The 18480-nt window shown below is 45.2% G+C and overlaps 6 protein-coding genes across 6 annotated transcripts; 2 read left to right on the plus strand and 4 right to left on the minus strand.

Annotated features, from left to right (window-relative positions):
• Positions 1-169: 169 nt before the first annotated feature.
• Positions 170-4007, minus strand: BYT42DRAFT_595577 (PMCA-type calcium-translocating P-type ATPase; the record flags this gene model as incomplete). Its single annotated transcript, XM_051570864.1, has 4 exons — positions 170-515; positions 610-2936; positions 3180-3410; positions 3528-4007. The coding sequence occupies 4 exons, from the start codon at positions 4005-4007 to the stop codon at positions 170-172; spliced, it is 3384 nt and encodes a 1127-aa protein (XP_051419235.1).
• Positions 4008-6020: 2013 nt separating this feature from the next.
• Positions 6021-7338, plus strand: BYT42DRAFT_585302 (uncharacterized protein). Its single transcript, XM_051569969.1, has 4 exons — positions 6021-6166; positions 6240-6405; positions 6624-6853; positions 6933-7338. The coding sequence occupies exons 1-4, from the start codon at positions 6155-6157 to the stop codon at positions 7020-7022; spliced, it is 498 nt and encodes a 165-aa protein (XP_051419236.1). The 5' UTR covers positions 6021-6154; the 3' UTR covers positions 7023-7338.
• A 177-nt stretch (positions 7339-7515) lies between these two features.
• Positions 7516-8463, minus strand: BYT42DRAFT_503880 (uncharacterized protein; the record flags this gene model as incomplete). The annotated part of the gene is made up of 1 exon (XM_051564934.1): positions 7516-8463. The coding sequence occupies one exon, from the start codon at positions 8461-8463 to the stop codon at positions 7516-7518; it is 948 nt and encodes a 315-aa protein (XP_051419237.1).
• A 1119-nt stretch (positions 8464-9582) lies between these two features.
• Positions 9583-13171, minus strand: BYT42DRAFT_503910 (leucyl-tRNA synthetase; the record flags this gene model as incomplete). The annotated part of the gene is made up of 15 exons (XM_051564935.1): positions 9583-9756; positions 9816-10340; positions 10406-10500; positions 10719-10921; positions 10991-11089; positions 11158-11276; positions 11352-11432; positions 11495-11847; positions 11925-12019; positions 12113-12225; positions 12298-12405; positions 12477-12551; positions 12638-12778; positions 12836-12988; positions 13073-13171. 15 exons carry the CDS (start codon positions 13169-13171, stop codon positions 9583-9585), a joined length of 2433 nt encoding a protein of 810 aa, XP_051419238.1.
• A 607-nt stretch (positions 13172-13778) lies between these two features.
• BYT42DRAFT_503740 (p115 like vesicle tethering protein) lies at positions 13779-17431 on the plus strand (the record flags this gene model as incomplete). The annotated part of the gene is made up of 14 exons (XM_051564924.1): positions 13779-13949; positions 14024-14143; positions 14206-14253; positions 14318-14513; positions 14585-14772; positions 14856-15453; positions 15552-15743; positions 15813-15988; positions 16050-16111; positions 16280-16455; positions 16525-16584; positions 16665-16855; positions 17141-17258; positions 17334-17431. 14 exons carry the CDS (start codon positions 13779-13781, stop codon positions 17429-17431), a joined length of 2394 nt encoding a protein of 797 aa, XP_051419239.1.
• On the minus strand, positions 17237-18131 carry BYT42DRAFT_585310 (DnaJ domain-containing protein). The gene is made up of 4 exons (XM_051569970.1): positions 18036-18131; positions 17890-17971; positions 17692-17825; positions 17237-17624 (listed from the first exon to the last, which is right to left on the minus strand). The coding sequence occupies exons 1-4, from the start codon at positions 18099-18101 to the stop codon at positions 17448-17450; spliced, it is 459 nt and encodes a 152-aa protein (XP_051419240.1). The 5' UTR covers positions 18102-18131; the 3' UTR covers positions 17237-17447.
• Positions 18132-18480: the final 349 nt, after the last annotated feature.

The raw sequence follows: 18480 nt of genomic DNA on the forward strand, positions 1-18480 counted from the left end.
TATCAAAACAAGGGAGGTATCAAAAATACTATATTTTGTCACTGAGGGTGGGTTTTTTTTTCGTCCTTTCTTCCTTTTTGAGGGGGGGATAAGGGTTGGTAGGGTTCGATTGCTCGCGTCTTCTTTTTGTTTTGTTTTTGTTCTGGTGGAAGAATCGGTAATGGGGTTCTTAGGAATGGATGGCCACTGCACCTGCGTCAGCCATATACATGGAAGGCATCTTGGTGGAGGAGGGGCCGCCTAAATACCGTTCGCGTGTCGTAGGATCGCGGAATAAAAATGCAAAAATGTTGTCGGGAATGAGACGTATGACGACGCCAATGGGAAGCGACAAAAGTCCCACCAAGATAGCAATGGCCCAGTGAGGTCCGTCAATACGTATTACTTGAAACGCTGCGCCACCAAACTCCACAATAAGAGCCTGGCCAGCAACACATACGATGAAGATACCAATAAAGAATTTGTTGGCATGGATATTTGAAAAGACGTTCAATCGACTGTCAATACGACGACAACTGTAAAAAGAAAAAAAAAAGGGAATAGCGTTAGTCACGGAACGGATAATAAGGGATAGGGTGGCACAAGATTGGACTCAGTAAGTAGACTTACTTGATTTCGTTAAAGATCTGGCAGAATACAAAAGTATTGAACACAACGGTTTGCAACACCACACTTTCGGTGTCATACTCGAGCACGTTGCTGTACAGCAAGACGAGAGTCACCACGATCTGGAAAATCGCTTGTCCGATAATCATTTTCCACATCTTGAAGGAGATGAGAGGCATCGACCGAGGTTCAGGCGCCCGTTGGAGCAACTCTTCGGTAGGTGGATCGGTGGCGAGCGCCAGAGCGGCAAAGGTATCCATGATCAGGTTGACCCACAGTAACTGAACAGCCGTCAACACGGATTTTTGGTTGGTACTTGCGACAGCGGAAATAAAGGTGAGAATAACGGCCGTAATATTCACGGTAAGTTGGAATTCCAAAAACTTTTTGACTGCATCATTCACACATCGACCCCACATGATGGCTTTGACAATACTGGAGAAGTTATCGTCCATAAGAATAATACTGGAAGCTTCTTTGGCCACTTCGGTGCCGGCGATACCCATGGAGAAACCCACGTCAGCCATTTTCAAAGCCGGACCATCGTTGGTGCCGTCGCCTGTCACCGCCACGATATCACCGAGATCGCGCAGTCGACTCACGAGAATGCGCTTATCTTCGGGACTAGACCGGGCCAACACTTGCAATCGAGGAAGGATAGCGTCCATTTCGGATTGAGGCAAGTTACGGAATGCAGGGCCTTCCATGACGACGCCGCCCGTGGTATAGATACCACATTGCTTCGCAATACTTTTGGCCGTCACCAGGTTATCACCTGTGACCATGCGAACAAAGACACCGGCTTGCTGACATGCTTTGACGGCTTCCTTGACACCGGGACGTAAAGGATCTTCAATGCCGACCACACCAAGCAACGTCAAACCGTTGTTTCGCACGAGATCTTCGTAAGGGACATCGATTTCTTCACCATCCAATCCAGTTTCACGACCAAACGGTGGCCACTGGTCGAAATCGCGGTAGCCAATACCGATGGTACGAAGACTGCGCGAAGCGTAACTTTGGATAATCCGGTCGACACGGCTTCGATCATCTTCGGTCAATTCCCGCGTCTTGATATCGAAATCATGGGCCGGCGACGTATACTGACTGGGTTGCAAGGTAGCGATGTTGGAACACTTCTCCAGCAGGATTTCCGAAGCACCTTTCACGTGGACGCGGTAAATGGATCGCTGGGCGTCGAGCGGATCCTGAATCTGGATCACGGTGGCCATGGCTTTCCGTTCGGAACTGAAAGGAAACACTTGTTCGACAGGCCATTGGTTGCGCAGGGTTTCATAGCTGGGGGACCCGCTGTCGCGTGCAAAAGCCAGCAAGGCACTTTCGGTGCGGTTACCGACAAAGTTGATTTCGCCGTTTTCGTCTTTGCCTTCAAACGCGGTTGTATTGACGGCAATGCCTTGGTGCAGCATGTTGAGCACGGGTTGCGGCGCTTTCTCTCCAACCAGGCTAATGTCGATCAGATCGGACCGGGTTTCGGGAACTTCTTTGATAAATCGAAACGAGGCACCCAAGGTCCCGGCAACTACGGCCATCTTGTTCTGGGTCAAGGTGCCTGTTTTATCGGAACACACGGTGGTGGCATTGCCCATGGTTTCGCACGCAGCCAAGACACGCACCAGGTTGTTGTCCTTGAGCATGCGTTGCGTAGCGTAAGCGAGAGCCAGGGTCACAGCCAACGGCAAACCTTCAGGTACAGCCACAACGACAATGGTAACGACCACAATCAAAATTTTCATGATATCCAAAACGATTTCGGTCGGTTGATCAGGCACGCCGTCTTTCCAGCCGACAAAGTACCGAATGAGCAAGACAATGAGCATGAGTAATCCGGCGGCTGAACCGAGCTTGGCGATCATTTCGGCGAGATGGTTCAATTTTTCCTGAAGCGGGGTACTCTCAGGCTCCGTACGCAATGCCATCATGGTGCGACCGTAATATGAGTTGATACCGACGCCGGTCACAAGGTACGTGCATACACCTTCCAAGATCTTGGAACCGGAAATGATAAAAGGATCTGGCAACTGCTTATGTTCGGTGGGACCCTTGGTTTCTTGTTCTGGGGTTTCCGACGGCGGTTTTTCATTGTCAGTGTCATGATGACCGGCGCGGGCCAATCGATAACATAATTGCCATGCTTGTTTTCGTACAGCATCGGATTCGCCCGTAGCAGCAGATTCATCGCATCGAAGGTTATGTCCTTCAATGAAAATACCGTCTGTTGCAACAATATCTCCTGGCTCGAGATGCAGGATATCGCCCACTTGAATATCATGTACCGAAATCAATGAAAGTGTGCCTTCGCGTGTAGCCTATGTCACAATCCAAGAGCAAAAAAAAAAAAAAAAAAAAAAAAAAAAAAAAAACGACCGAATCCCTTTGTCAATTGATAGTTCTCAAAATTGATTTCTCTTCCCTGTTTCTCCTTTCCCCCAAAAACAAAAGATATGTGGAATGGGTAGATTAACAGCACAAAAGAAAAAAAAGGATAGGTGGCGAAAAAAGATGGAAAAAAAAGGAAAGGCGTGAAAAACAGAGATAAAGAAAGGGTTTACCTTAACCACACGATCTTCCTTCTTTGCGTTCAATTTCCGGAATTGTTTTTCTTTCTGAAAATCATTGATACTGCCGACGAGCACGACGAGCAAGATGGCGACAATGATGGCGACGCCTTCTACCCATTTGACCCCAGGTATCCGATTGCCCAAGGTATCATATTCAGGTACAGCAATGTCTTCATACAGTCCTACCGCCAATGACACTACCGCCGCTACGGCCAAAAGAATCTACATTATTCACAAAAAATTTTTCGTCGTGAGTCAATAATACAGAGAGTAAAAAAAATCCAAGGAGAAGAGGTTTCGTTGGAATGGATGTTCTTAGTGAGGAGAGAGAGACCTTACCAGTGTTTTATCCTGGAATGCAGTCCACATCAATTGAAAAATATTTTTGGATCGAACCTCGGGCAAGACATTGGCGCCAAAAATTTTGGTACGCTGGGGAAACGCCGATTCAACGACGACGACTTCGGAGACATTGGTGTTTTGTCGACTCAGGGCTTTGATGGAAGAAGCGGCGGTTTCGATGTCTTGGATGTATCCCGATTCCGTGGAGGACATGACATCGCGCAGTGAGATGGGGTTGTGGGTTTTCACAGTCGCTGTAAGGCCTACATTCAGATCCACATGCAGACCACGAGCCAGGCCTTCCAGGCCGCCATAGGTATGCAGTAACTGGATGTTCTTGGGATCCATCAGGGCCGATAACTGGTCGGGCGTAAAAGCAAAAGGGTTTTTAGGATCATGGTGCGGCGTAAGATGGTCTCTGAGATCAATTTTAACGTCATCGGCAGCGGCGGCGGAGGTAGAAGCCGGTTTTTCCATCGTGCACGAAGCCAAGGGTGTCGGAGCAGTGGAGCCAATCACGGTAGGATCTTGACTCGTTAGCATAACAGGGTCATTCCCAGCGGACTGGCCATTGGTGGCCGTCGAATCCTTTGGAGATGCCATGGTGAGTTACTGTGACGATCGTTCAATAGGTGAAGTGCACTTTCGTTCAATATTCAATGATTGAATGAAAGAAAGAGGAACGAGATGTAAAAAAGAAAAATATGGTCCACGGAAATAAATATATACGTTCTAGATAAATGTATATATATTTATAGGTATATGTATGGAAATGAGTCTTGACAAAAAAAAAAATGAAGAAAAAAAATTATTATAAAATAATAATAATAATAGGGAAGTTATCAGAAAAAGGATATAAAAAAGAAAAGAAAGAAAGAAAAGAAAAAGAAAGCAAGCAAAGCAAGAAGCAAGAAGGAGGAAAACGAAAAAAACAAAACCAGGTTCAACAAAAACGTCCTCTTTTCTATTTTTTTTTTTTTTTTTTTGAAAAAGATAAAGGGCTCGTGCAATGAAAACCGCCGAATTGAAAAAAAGGATGGTGATGATGATGATGATGATGCTTATGATGAAAAATTAAGTGCTTTTGGGGGATCAAAAAAAAAAAAACAGATTTGGCCCACCAACGAAAACGATAGTCAAAGAAGCGGTGCTGGGTGGGCAGACTGGATGAGGAAGGGGCTGAGTTGGGGGGGGGCGGGAGGAGAGAAGGGATGAAAGAAAAAGGTAGTGTTTGGGGATTTTGGGAATCGAAAAAAGGTGAAGAGGCGCTTTCGAAGCAAGGGATAACCCAAAAAGCTTCAATCACAACTAAGCGGAACAGATGCCAACTCTCATTATATTTATGTCTTCCACAGTTTAGAAAGTTCTCTGCATGATTTATCCAAATATAGTGATTTTCTCTCTATTCAAGATCACGACATGATAACCAAGGTGGCTCAAAAGTTGGGAATAAACTGCAGAAAATAAAGCTTTCTTGCGTTTCTCACATGATAAGAAAAGGGACTCGGGGTGAATTGGGGGGAGGGCAAAAGAGAGAGGCAGAGACAGGCAGAGAGATCAGAGAGTGAGAGAGTGAGAGAGAGAGAGAGATCAAGGAAAGCAAGGGCCGGGGAGGCTCAGATGTAGGGGATAGGAGACATTTCGAAAAGAAGACGACCATTGCATATCATGCCAAATGGTTGCATATTCCTCGAAGCAATCTATGCAGTCCATCTAATCCAATCATTCATTCATTCTCCAAAAAAAAGACTCCCACCCGCGGACAGAATGAATAAAATGGGGGCATCATCATGTTGACTGCAAATACGTTGTTCTTAAGAATGCCAGAAGGGGTAAAAAGGAAAATAAGACAGAGAGACACACACACAGAGAGAGAGAGAGACAGAAAGATGGAAACAGAGATGCTAAAGCAACTGTCACTGTTTTGTCATCAATCCTGCCTATAAATAAATACGTCCACTTATTGGATGCTTGGACGCAGGCGTACACTAATTGTCCAACTCAAAAAAAATAGATATAAACTGATGATATGCATGATGATAAACTGCAGGCTGACTTCTTCCTGCTGATCACCAAAAAAATAAATAAATAAATAAATCAGAAAAAAGAAAGACAGCGTCTTTGCCTTTGTATTTACCTTCAATCCAGAGAAGTTCCCTTGGGAAATATAGCGTAATCATTGAGCTGTGGAATTGACAATGGGAACGTCACGGCTCGATGGCATTGAGAAATCAAAACGTTTGTCATGGAGAACCATCCGTTGCCCTGTCAATGGACCATGACTACTGCAGCAAAAAGAAAAGAGCAATTGTCATTGGCTGGAGCTCTCCAAGGTCATTTTTTAGTGGCTGCGACGGATAATCTGAATGTTTACGCCGAATATGGTCATGAATTCGACTAATATGGTAATCAAAGCATTCCCTCTTCAGACAAAAACAAAGATATGGATTTGTCCAAGCGCGGGATTTTTTGTGCCCTTCTTCTTGAGTGCGGTTATCTTTTTTTTTCCCTGGTTTTCCTATTTTCCTTGTCTTTCAATTTTTATTATATTATCTTTCGCCCCCTTGTCACTGAACTGCGCCAGACGCCATTCCAATCAAGCCAATCATTGACTCCTTCTCAATATGATTACACCTGTAAGTGTACAAAATAACAGGAACCCTTTTTTCTTCTGTTGTCCTGTCAATTAATCTCCGCTGCTCAAAAAAGGTGTCACGAAAGAGTAAACAACGCACTGCACGTCAAAACTCCAATGTGTTTGCCATGTTTGATAAGCAACAGATCATGGAATTCAAAGAAGCATTCAATATCATGGATACCAATGAGGACGGAATTGTGGATGCAAAGGATTTGGAAGTCACCTTTCAACGACTAGGTAAACTATTTCATCACCTTGTATACCAAAAAAAGAAAGAGAGAAAAAAAGAAGGGGTACCGGCTCGGTCACCATGGGATCAACCAACGGGACAAAGAAAAAAAAAAAACAAGCGATAAACAGAAATCCACCTTACCGAACGACATTTGAATGGACCTTTTTTTTTTTTTTTTCTTGTTGGCAATCCCGTATACTTACATTTCTGTTGAATTTTTTAGGTCAACCTGCTACCGCGGAGCAAATTGAAAAAATGATGAATGAAGCGCCGGGATCCATCAATTTCACGGTGTTCCTAACATTGATGGCGGATAAACTAACCGGCACGGACCCGGAACAGGTCATCATGAATGCATTTGCTGCATTTGACGAAGATGGTAAAGGTTCGATCAACGCAGACTATCTTAGAGAATGCATGACCACCATGGGTGATCATTTTACGGACGAAGAGGTACATCTATTGCAGTATTTCCTTTTTATTTTCTGCTTCTCATTATCATGCTTAAATTGAAAAAAAATGGGTTTTTTAGGTTGATATCATGTTCAAGGGTTCCGCTGTCGATGAGAATGGTAACTTCAACTACAGAGATTTTGTCCGTGTTCTCAAACATGGAGAATAACTGGCACAAAGCGAATTCTCGGCTCTTTTCTTTTCTTGCTTGCATAACGTTCCGTGGTCGATTGATTCCCTTTCTATCTTTTCGTTTCCAAAATGTAAATACTCCAATGGTAGCCCATGTCACGCACAGACACACTCCTTTGTTTATACATCTCTCTATTCACAGCAAACCCCAAAAAATTCGCTTTGATTTGATGCGACATATTGCTGCATTTCGCCAGTCATTGTATCAATCTAACCCAGTAATTCCAGTGCATCCCGATCACCCGAACCCGCAAAAAATAAAAATCGTATCACGAGGTTTAAATGAACTCCAGACATGAATGTTATTCATTGTTGAAATTATTTTGGTTATCAATAACAGGTCGTGTTGGTATTATTACACTCGATTACAGTTAGCAAACATAAGTTAAAATTATAGATACAAATGGGCCATGAGGGCGGAAAACACACTTTGCGTGTGTCATGAGATATATGATCCAACTAGTCGCCATTTATTCGCTGGTGGTGGTGGCCGAGGCGACTTGTTCAAGTTGGTTAACCATCAGTTGAAGAAATCGGTCTACCTTGGTGGGATCCACTGCGCCTTTGTGCCAGCACAATGTCAGATAGAGATGGCCATCAAGGGTAACAGAGTTGACACCGAGGGCGGTTGTGTACGTTTGCGCACTTTGGCAGAACCACAGCTTGTCCACGTGCCAACGCTCCGTCGTCTTGGTATTCATCGTCACTCGACCCAGATCCGATAATTCCACCCCGCCCGTACGTCCAAACTCATTCTGTTTTCGCTTATCGTACCAAAACTGACAATAGTCTTGAGGATAATTTGTCAAAAAACCGAGCAAACCAGACTTTTTCACGCCGTTGGCCTTATTGGCTTGAAGATTGGTGTGATACGTCTCTGCAAATGACCAGAAGGGTTGCGTACATTGGTCTGCCGACCATGTGGATTCATACACCCCCGTGTAATTGCCCATACAATTGGCCGGGACAGCGGGTTCGCAAAACTTTCGAGCATTGACAGGTGTCGACGTTTCAAGATCGTAACCGGGCCACACTTGACCCCACGCTAAAACCAAAGCGGCCAAAAGCGCGGCATGCGGTGAGATATCGGCCGACTTGCACCTCTGGATAACGGCCTTCCACGTGGATGGCTCCACATGGGCCATTCTCACCAATGTCATGACATTTTCACCGTCCACCGCAGGGTAATCGCCTCGCCATATCGATGGACCCGGAGCCGCTTTGTGCCACCATTTTTGGCCCGTCATTTCCCACATCAGTTTCAAGTAATCCATCCAAGCCATGGATGGCGGGTGACAATCTTCCAAGGGCACAGAAATGATGCCCGGGTCTCTTTTTACTTGGAAACCGTGGCTCACAGCGAATTCGGACTCGTTGAGAAAACGTACCAGATCTTGCCAGAAGATGGTTAAACTCATGCCGTCCAGAATCACATGTTGAACCGCCAGCACCACCGTACAGCGATCAGATCGATCCTTGTCCACCGAAATGCGTAAACGCCATAACGGAAGCGCTTGATCGTACAGATCAAATTCTGTAGTACATTCTTCGGCAATAGTTGCCGTCAGAGTTTCCTCCGTGGTCGTCGTCGTGGTCGTCTTTTTATCATCGCCCATGGTGACGGTCACCATGGCCGCCAGATCAAAACTTGGCAAATGGACAAACCGAGCAGACGCCGATTCCGGTTCGGATAATGCAAGGCACAATTGCGGATGATCGTGAACCAACTTGTTGATGGCCGGAAATAACCAGCGCAAATAGTACATTTTGGTGTGATGGGAATCACCAGCCCCGTGTCGAGGTGGATGAGTTAATTCCGCGGTGGCAGTGACGGTACCGTAAGCATGCACCAGTTGTTTCGACACTTGGTATTTCTCCAGCAAGCTGAGCGAACGTTGAGGAATAGCAGCCGACATTGAGAGAATAACAAAGCCTGAACGGCGAAATGCAGGTACGGACAAGAACGCAGATTTGCGCTGAAAATGTTGAGTGTCACCATTCAATCTGTAAGTTCAAAGGGCGACTTATCAACATTGACCGTTCAGAGACACTTGCAATTCCAGTGACATACAAAAAGGAACCCGTGGGTGCCACAAATGCAAAAAAAACACTTATTTATTGGCGAATATAGAATGGATCGTCTGAGATCCTTGTCACAAATTGAAATGTAGTCTGTAATTTAAGCGAATTAAAGTATCTGATCGCAACTGCTGCAAAAGGTCCTTTTTTTTTCTTGACAGTGAAAATGCTTTGAAAGCTTTAGTTACTCCAACTACTTTGTTTACCTGATTTCTTCACAGCTAGACTTGCACCCAATGGCAATCAGTGTACATTTGCCAACGGTAAAACACAGACGATCGGGGTAGAGTCGTTGATCTATGACATATGAACACAATCAAATACTTGACCATTGCGTATAAATCAGTCATGAATTTGTTGCTTTATTGGCAAGAGATCGGACTTGCGAGAATGAGGATGATAGATGATAAGGATGATTGGGGATCGAATGCACACTGCTTTTTTTTTTTTTTTTTTTTTCAAATCACGAAATTCACAAGTTTGCCACCTTTGGCGACAATGGCTCTTCGGATCGGTCGATCACCAAGCCATTTCTGTCCTTCAGCCATCGCTCTCGCTTGTTTTTCAATTTCCGTGGCATCGCCGGCGATATCCACGGGAACCACCACTCTAAATCGCGTTTTACCATTCACCTACCGCCACCAGTGATTAGATCTTCCAGCCCATTTTCCCTCCATCAAAAAAGTCGTACCTGAATCATACAATCGATCGTGTCCTTTTCCAAAGCCTTGGCTTCCCATTTTGGCCACGGTTGCACAAACACACTGGTGCTGTCTTGTCCAGACACGGTCTCCCAGCATTCTTCGCTCACCGTCGGAGCCATTGGCGCCATCATGGTCACCAGCGATCGTACGGCGTGCTGATAGACAGGGGCATGAGGAGCAAGATCCGACGAAGTTATGTAATTCGTCAACTTGATCAAATCCGAAATGGCCGTGTTAAAGGTATACGAAGTTGACAGCGCCTCGGTAACTTGTTTGATCGTCTCGTGGGTTGTACGATACATGTCTTTTTCCAACGACGACAAGCTGTCGACTGAAATTTCGGCAGCCTCAGTTTTCGCCGTTCCTGCCGTGGACGCAAGTTTCAACACTTTGCCAAGCCAACGTTGCATGCCAACAATACTCGAGTCATCCCACTCCAAGACCTCCGACGGAGGCGCCTTGTATAACATGTGCAGACGCGTAGCATCGACGCCCTGAGCCTCGATTACACTCTAGAATTGATGAACCTCATTTAGAATTACACCGTACAGACATGGATCAATTGCTCGTTTCTTACCACTGGATCCACGCCATTGTATTTACTCTTTGACATTTTCTCATACGAAATCAAGGGAGTTTCTCCGGTTTCAATCATCTTTGGATGACGAGGATCTGTATCATTATCATATCAGTATGCATTGTCGTTGACAAACATGTGCCTTCGAGAGGAGCCCGTGTGAGATCTACCTGAGACGTCCACTTCTTCTGGTTTCAAAAATCGTTGAGTAGCAGGATCTTTAAACGTGCGTCCATGGACCATGCCCTATAAAGAGAAAAAAGAAAAAAAAACGTTCACTTTCCCATTATTTGACTGATTCTGCCGTGCATACACACCCAACTTACCTGAGTCAGTAAAACGTTGAACGGTTCGCCGTGACCAGGCTTGGTATCAGGCGTTTCGGAATAGAATCCCTTTTCCAACATGAACTTTGAAAGGAACCGCGAGTACAATAAGTGCAGAATAGCATGTTCGACGCCACCAATATAGATATCCACCGGCAAACGGCCCGATGCCTTTTCGGCAGAGAAGGGTCTGTAAAAAAAACCACGCACAAGTCTTGATCAGTAGTTTCCCTTTTGGAAGGCTGACAATGTATCTTACAAATCAAGGTTATTGGCATCCGTGAATCGCATAAAGTACCAGGATGAATCGACAAACGTATCCATGGTATCGGTTTCTCGAGTTGCAGGACCTTTGCATCTGTCATACAAAACAAAGAGTTGTGAGTAAACATCAACCGCTCACAAACACGTCGATCAATTGCCTACTTTGGACATGTGCATTGAAGCCATTCTTTGGAGGTGGTCAATGGAGACGCTCCTTTGCCGGAAAATTCCACATCCAAAGGAAGCAGGACAGGTAATTCTTCTTGCGGCACAGGAACAATCTAGTGATAAAAAGAAGCAGAAGTGGTTAGGTGAGTGGCAAAAAAAACAATCCAAAAAAAAAATTCCTATCTTACATCACACTTGGGACAATGCACCATGGGAATGGGCGCTCCCCAATACCGTTGACGGGAAAGGAGCCAATCTTTCAAACGGAACTGTGGACAAGTCGTATGAGCATTGACAAAAGGAATAGGTAATCTGTGGTATTCAGAGTTACCTGTGTGGCAGGACGGCCTAATCCGAGCTGCTGCGCTTGTTTGAGAATGGCTTTTCCTGCCTGTTTGGATTTCATGCCTGCAAAAGGCCCCGACAAGGCGGTGAGGACACCCTGAGCGGTGAAGGGTTCGGTGGTGGAAAAAGGACGATCGAGTTCCTGCAGAGCCGGTTCCACCACGAATTTGATCTCATTGGCGATATCATTGACTCGGCAAAACTCCCAGTCGCGCTTATCATGGGCGGGAACGCCCATCACCGCTCCTGTGCCGTATTCAGAAATAACATAGGGAGCCACAAACACCGGGATCTTTTCCTGGGTCAAGGGATGCGAGGCGTATAACCCGGTGAAAACACCTACAGGGCGAATAATTTGTTTTTCTTTAGTGGCATCGCATTATCCGTGTCGATCGCAGGAGTACGGGAGACCTTACCTTGCTTGGTTTCTTCTGCTTTTTCCATGTTCTGCTTCATTTTAAGGCTACTTACAAAATCTAGGACCTTGTCTGCATGATCGGCCGGTAACGTTCTAGTTTCATTTGTTAGCGCCCGATCACCGTCGCCTCATATGAGAATGATCCAATTGGGGGTGGGGGAGACAAAAACAGAGAGAGGTTCTTACTCCTTGTTTAATATGGCGTGTTCAGGGGACACTACCAAATACTGTACACCAAACAAAGTATCTGGACGGCTTGTAAACACGGTCAGTGTCGGTTGGTTCGGTCCTTTCGCATGCTAAAACACGTCATTTTTTTTAGTTTTTTCCTTTCTCACACTGGCGCCATGAACGCTATTGTTTTGCCTTACCACCGGAAAATCAAATTCGGCACCCACGGATTTGCCGATCCAATGACGCTGCATTTGCTTTACACGTTCAGGCCAATGATCCAAACGATCAATATCCTTCAGCAAATCCTAATCACAATAGAATGAGCAACCGTGACATCGTGGGTCTGTGGCGAACTTACTTCGGCGTAATGGGTCACTTTAAAGAACCATTGTTTAAGCTTCTTCCGTTCGACCAAGGCTCCTGATCGCCACGACTTTCCTTCATGATCCACCTGGGATGTACAGTTGCAAGAAAAAAAAAGTTAAAAAATCATGCATGATTTTTCAGATGAATCGTTAGGAAAAAAAAATGGGTTACCTGTTCATTGGCCAGTACAGTTTGATCCACGGGATCCCAGTTTACCACGGCTTCTTTGCGATACGCTAATCCTGCTTTATACAGTTCCAAAAAGATGTATTGTGTCCACCGATAATACGATGGATCGCACGTCGCAATTTCCTACGGGCAATTTATTCGGTAAAGAATTCAAAATGGTCGGTGGCGATGCCTACATACCCTGGACCAGTCAAATTCCAGCTGAAGTCTGCTCATGGTTTCCTTCATGGCTGCGATATTCTTTGTCGTCCATGTAGCCGGATGAATGCCGCGTTCAATAGCCGCGTTTTCAGCCGGAAGTCCAAACGCGTCCCACCCCATAGGATGAAGTACCTGGCACACCAATTTTTTTGTCAGCATAGCGTTCCTGTCAAACTAAAGTGGGGGTACCACCCCACCCCCAATATCAAAACATACGTTGTATCCGTTCATTCGTCGGAATCGTTGTAGAGTGTCACTAATGGTATAAACACGAACGTGGCCCATGTGCAGCATGCCGCTCGGATATGGGAACATGGATAACACATAGTAATTTGGCTTGTTTTTCGTATCGAGGGCTTTGAACGGCGGCGATTCTTTCCATCGTGCGGACCATTTGGCTTCAATAGCGGCAAAGTCGATAGTGTTACTCTTTTTCACCGTTGCATATTGTCGCTGGGATTGCAAAAGGGTGGTTGGCGGCTTAAATGACGAGATACGACTCGTCGATGCCACGGATCGCCACCGAGATATCATGAACGGGATTACTACTACTTCAAGGGAAGCTTTTTTTGGCGAAAAAAGAGCGGAAATCGGACCCTGTCATTGAAATACAGTCACGACATGGCCTGAATAATGCCCTTGCACCAGGAACCCGTCCTCTCAACACGGTTAAACTCATTTAATACCACTATAACTACGAATAAATACGATTATAAAAGGAGTCTACAATAACCTTTGGCCAACACCACCGTAAGAGTGGGAGGATGAATGCGAGACCACCATTGAGTGAGGGATGGAATATAGAATTGGCGAATTTCCATTGGATGAATAAATTGAAGGACCGTCTCTGCCGACTTGTGATTTTCCTACTTTCTATTGCAGCTGCCTCAAGGCATCGTAAAGAGGAAATCCGTCAGTGTTCATGGACTTTTTCACACGAGGATACAGTGCGCTTAGAGGGGAAAAAGGGCAACCGCAGTCGGCCGATGAGACGATTGAGAAGCTCGCTGATTGCCTTGAAACCGCCACTTTGCTGGAAGATCGTCGCGCAGGCGTGCTCAGTCTCAAAGGCTTGGCCAGAGACTGGACCGAGGTACCAATGAGGTCTTCCACCCATGCCATAAGCCCGCACATATTTATTGAAAATACTGTTGCTGTTTTTTTTAGCAAGTGGGTGATAAAAGTTTACCGGCACTTGTGAAAGTCTTGCACACGGATTACAGAGACGCCGACATTGTAAAGTCGTTGTTGGAAACATTGACCATTTTATGCACGGTCCAGAATCAGGTAAAAAATGGCAAAGACCATTAGCTATACTTGGTAGTGACTAACCACTATGGGCTGTTTAGAATTCGGCCTCGGATATCGGATACAAGTTTACGGATTATTTTATTGAAGTAGGGGAACGGCCTGAACGTAGCATAGGAGGCATATGATTGATGGAATGGGCACGTAATGTAGGATTCGACCAACGTGACCATTTTATTGGATGTTCTCGAAGAATTCGACTTTTACGTGCGATTCAATACCATCAAATTGCTTTCAACACTGCTGATCAATCGCGAGAAACGTATTCAAGAATGTATTCTGACCAGCCCCATGGGCATCACTCGGCTTGTCGATCTCTTGGATGATAAACGAGAAATTATTCGAAATGGTAAAGTAATGGGCGGTGATATCGTATGGATCAGATCGAATCCACTGACCGACAGATGATGATGAGTGTAGAGGGTTTGCTACTGCTGATTGCATTGACGCGAAGTAATACCGAGGTGCAGAAACTCGTCACGTTCCAAGCGACTTTTGAAAAACTGCTTGCCATTATTGAAGAACAGGAAGGCATTTCGGGCGATATTGTGGTTCAGGACAGTTTGACCTTGATGCATAATCTTTTACGCTACAACGTTTCGGATCAGGTGGGTGAAAAAAAAAACGATAGACCGGCCGTTGGTTGGTAAAAATTAGTGAACTCTTGAACTCATCTGCGGTATTGATTTAGATCTACTTTCGCGAGACGAGCTGTATTCAACAAATTCCAGGACTCCTCGGTTATGTGGGCGATAGTGAAGCGGATCATGTGCCTTACTCCTTTGAAGACTGGCCGCCGCAGAAAGTGGCCAACACGGTGCTAGTGTTGGAACTGATTCGTATTCTTGCGGAGCCGGAAGGCGCGAATACGCCCGCGAATCAAAAAGTGATGGTACAAAGCGGCATTCTTTTACCCATTGTTCAGCTGGGGATTTGTTCCAACGCCCCTTCGCTGGTCCGAGCCGAAGCGCTGTATGCGATCGGTTACGTTTTACGCGCCAATGCGGTGAATCAAGACATCTTTTCGCAGATCATGGTGGCCAGTCCGCCAAAAATCATTGATGGTCAGATCGATCCCCAAACCGCGTCAGGCATTCCTCGACCGGCGATGGTGTCCCTGATTGCCATTGCGCTCAACACGGATACCGATAGCCAGTACAGCTATTCGAGTCGCGCCGCCGCCGCCTATGCGGTCTCTTCATGCATCGAAGAAAACAAGGACGCGCAAATCGTTCTTGCTGCCACCATGAAAAGTCCACCCGAAGACAATGTCAATACCCAATTTGCAGGTAAGAAATCTGAAGACAGAGTGTGGGTCAGCAAAAACTCTTTTGCTGCCGAGATAATTTTAACTAAAGCACGATATAAATCTCGGTTTTCTCCTCAGACAAACCTCATTCGGCTGGTTCGCTCCTTCTTGAAGTCATTGATAACTGGGAGTTGTCCGTCAAAGATCCATACAAAGTATGGTTCGCTTGCACTATTTTATCACACATCATCCGAAATAACGAGGAAGCCAAACAAGTCGCTGGAGCCATTGTTTTTGGCGAAGAAGAGCAAGGCAAGTCATCATTTTGGGGTTTCTTTTAGTCCCTCTCTTCATTGATAACATTGAGATCACTCATTTTGCTTGTTTTTTTTTTAATAGGAGAGGAACCTGTGCCTCTGCTGCATCATATTACGGCTCAGTTATTAATGTGTACAAAGAGCCAGGGGATCAATGCCCGGATACCTATCGCGTACTTGTGCCTATTGAGCATATGGCTGTATGACAGTCCCAACTCCGTTTCGTTATTCCTTTCGGAAAGCACCCATATTCAATTTGTAAGTGAAGTATCACTTATTCCACAAAAAAAGTTATAATCTCACTCTGCGTTGTTTACAGTTGATCCAAGAGGTACAATCATCGGCCAACGATCCAATTGTGCAAGGACTGGCGGCTTTTTTGTTTGGTATTGTGTATGAATTCAACGACGATCCGAATACACCTCTCGACAGGTAAAAGAAGTCTTCCTTGTTCTTTTTTTTTCTTCGCTCACGTCCGATGGCGGCGAGTATTGACTTTGTTTTGTCCTTTGCTTTCTGTAGAACCAAGCTTCAGGCGATTTTATCGAGTCGGGTGGATCAGTTCAACAGTCATTTAGCGCGATTGCGAGACAGTTCGGCGGTGAAGAATGCGCCGCAGTACTTGCAGATTTCCGCCGAAGAAGAGTATATCTCGCAAAGCACGCATTCACTTCCGTCGCTGCTTCTCGATAGCACCTTTGTGGAATTCTTCAAAGATACTTATGGTAACATACGCAATGGATTTACCGTTACTTTGGTGAAACACTAACCGCTCATCAAATATTGATTCACAGAAACCGTTCAGCGCTCCATCAAAAAGAAACCCGCTAGTTTCCAAACACAGAAAGCGACGGGTAAGCTGAGAAAAAACAAACAATGAAAACATGGATAGGCCAAGCTACAGATAGACTAATACGGGTTGTAGCCGGAACAGCCGCCGCTTCGGTAGATCCTGCGTCTGAAAAGTTGATTGAAGAATACAAACACACGATTGCCAATCAATCCAACGATATTAAAGCACTGGAGCAGAAAGTCGCTCAGTTGGAGCAATCCTTAGCCAACAGTGTAAGCCTCTGTCGTGTTTGTTGTATTTTTTTTAATCTTGTATACATGTTGCTCACGTTCGTTGAAGCAATCACAGAAAATTGAACCGCCGCCAAGCGACAACCATGTGTTGAAGGAAAAAGTAGCCCAGCTAGAATCCACCGTGCGACACATGGTAGGCATATGATAAAAAATCACAGCGCGTCGTCACAGCATCATGACTAGTATACATCATAGAAAACACAAGAAGGATCGTTCAAGCTAAGGATTGCCGAGCTGGAAAGCCAAGTGAGAAACTTTGTAAGTTCAGAAAAACTGATACATAGATTTTTAAGATCACTAACCAAGAGCACCACCATTACATAGACCACGCAAGACGAGGACTGGAAAAAGAAATTGGCCGACTCGGAATCGAGCGTGGCAGCTGAAAAGAAGAAATTCGTTGACCTTGAGCGGGAGCAAGAAGATCTGCTGATCTGCATGGGTAAGCAAACGCGAAAGAAAGAGGTCAATCCAAGTAACAAGTGGTTTTTAAATGGTTGTTTATTTTTCATTTTAGGCGGACAAGATCTGGAGATTAAAAAGTACAGACAACGAGTGCGTGACCTTGGTGGTACGGTAACAGACACGGAAGATGAAGACGAGGAGGAGGAGTAAAATAAAATGATAGTCATCAAATTTGATACTGTCTGAACTTTTCATAAACATCGTCTTGATTCCAAAAGGGTTTGCGTTCGATATTAACGTGACCCATTACACTGGGTTGAGGTTTGACGGTTTGAATATCTTGTTCGGAACTTTCATCCTGCGCTATGGATAACTTTCCTGGTAACGTTTGCCAATGGACGGTCTATTAGAGTGAAAGATCAATGGATCGGAAGCCAGAACAGAATAGGGGGTGGGGATCTTGCCTTTACCTGAGCGTGCGATCCTAGCTTTTCAAAATCGGAGAATGGTATTTGCAGTCCGCTGTTACGCCAGCGATCGTATAAGGCTCGTCGAGAAGGATCACCCACAACATCATAGGCTTCCTTGATCCGTCGATAGGATGCTACAATCATTAGAGGGGTTCAATGAAACTCGATTGAGTCAATGGCTGGTTACTGCACACATACATTGGTCTGACTCGGAAGTCTGAGATTTATCGGGATGGTGAATGAGGGCTAAGCGTTTGTATTCGGTCTTGATTTGTTCCGGCTAAAAAAAAAAAGGAGATGAGAAATAGGATGAAATATGATTCTTTGCACTCGAGTGGACTTACGGTACTGGAAGGTGCTGAATTGAGCACCTCATAGAAGTTGACGTCTTCTCTATGGAGCTCGAACATGGAGGGAATTGCAAGTGTGGGAAAAAAAAGGTAAAACCGAGGCGGCCCTAAATTTGGCAAGCCCAAAAATTTCATGCAGCGGCCCTGACAGGCTATGATTGGGAAATTTCAGACAACTGAAATGCCGAAATATCTTTTTTGATTTTACAGGAAAATAACAATGCGGCCAACCACGTTAAATGAGAGGGAAGTGGAGCCAATGAGGTACCCAAATGAATGTTGACCAATGTAACAGCCATTTGTGGTTTGTCACTTTTTCCACGTCTTCGTTGTCTTCGAGGTACTTGCAGGCTTTCGGGTAAACGTAAGGATTTCGGGGCGAGATCCTTGGCTTTTTGATTCAACTCCTTTGCGGTACGAAAATTCTACACTGCAGCAC

This window comes from Radiomyces spectabilis (genome assembly GCF_025331425.1).
Source record: "Radiomyces spectabilis strain NRRL 2753 chromosome Unknown BYT42scaffold_14, whole genome shotgun sequence".
NCBI lineage: Eukaryota > Fungi > Mucoromycota > Mucoromycetes > Mucorales > Radiomycetaceae > Radiomyces > Radiomyces spectabilis.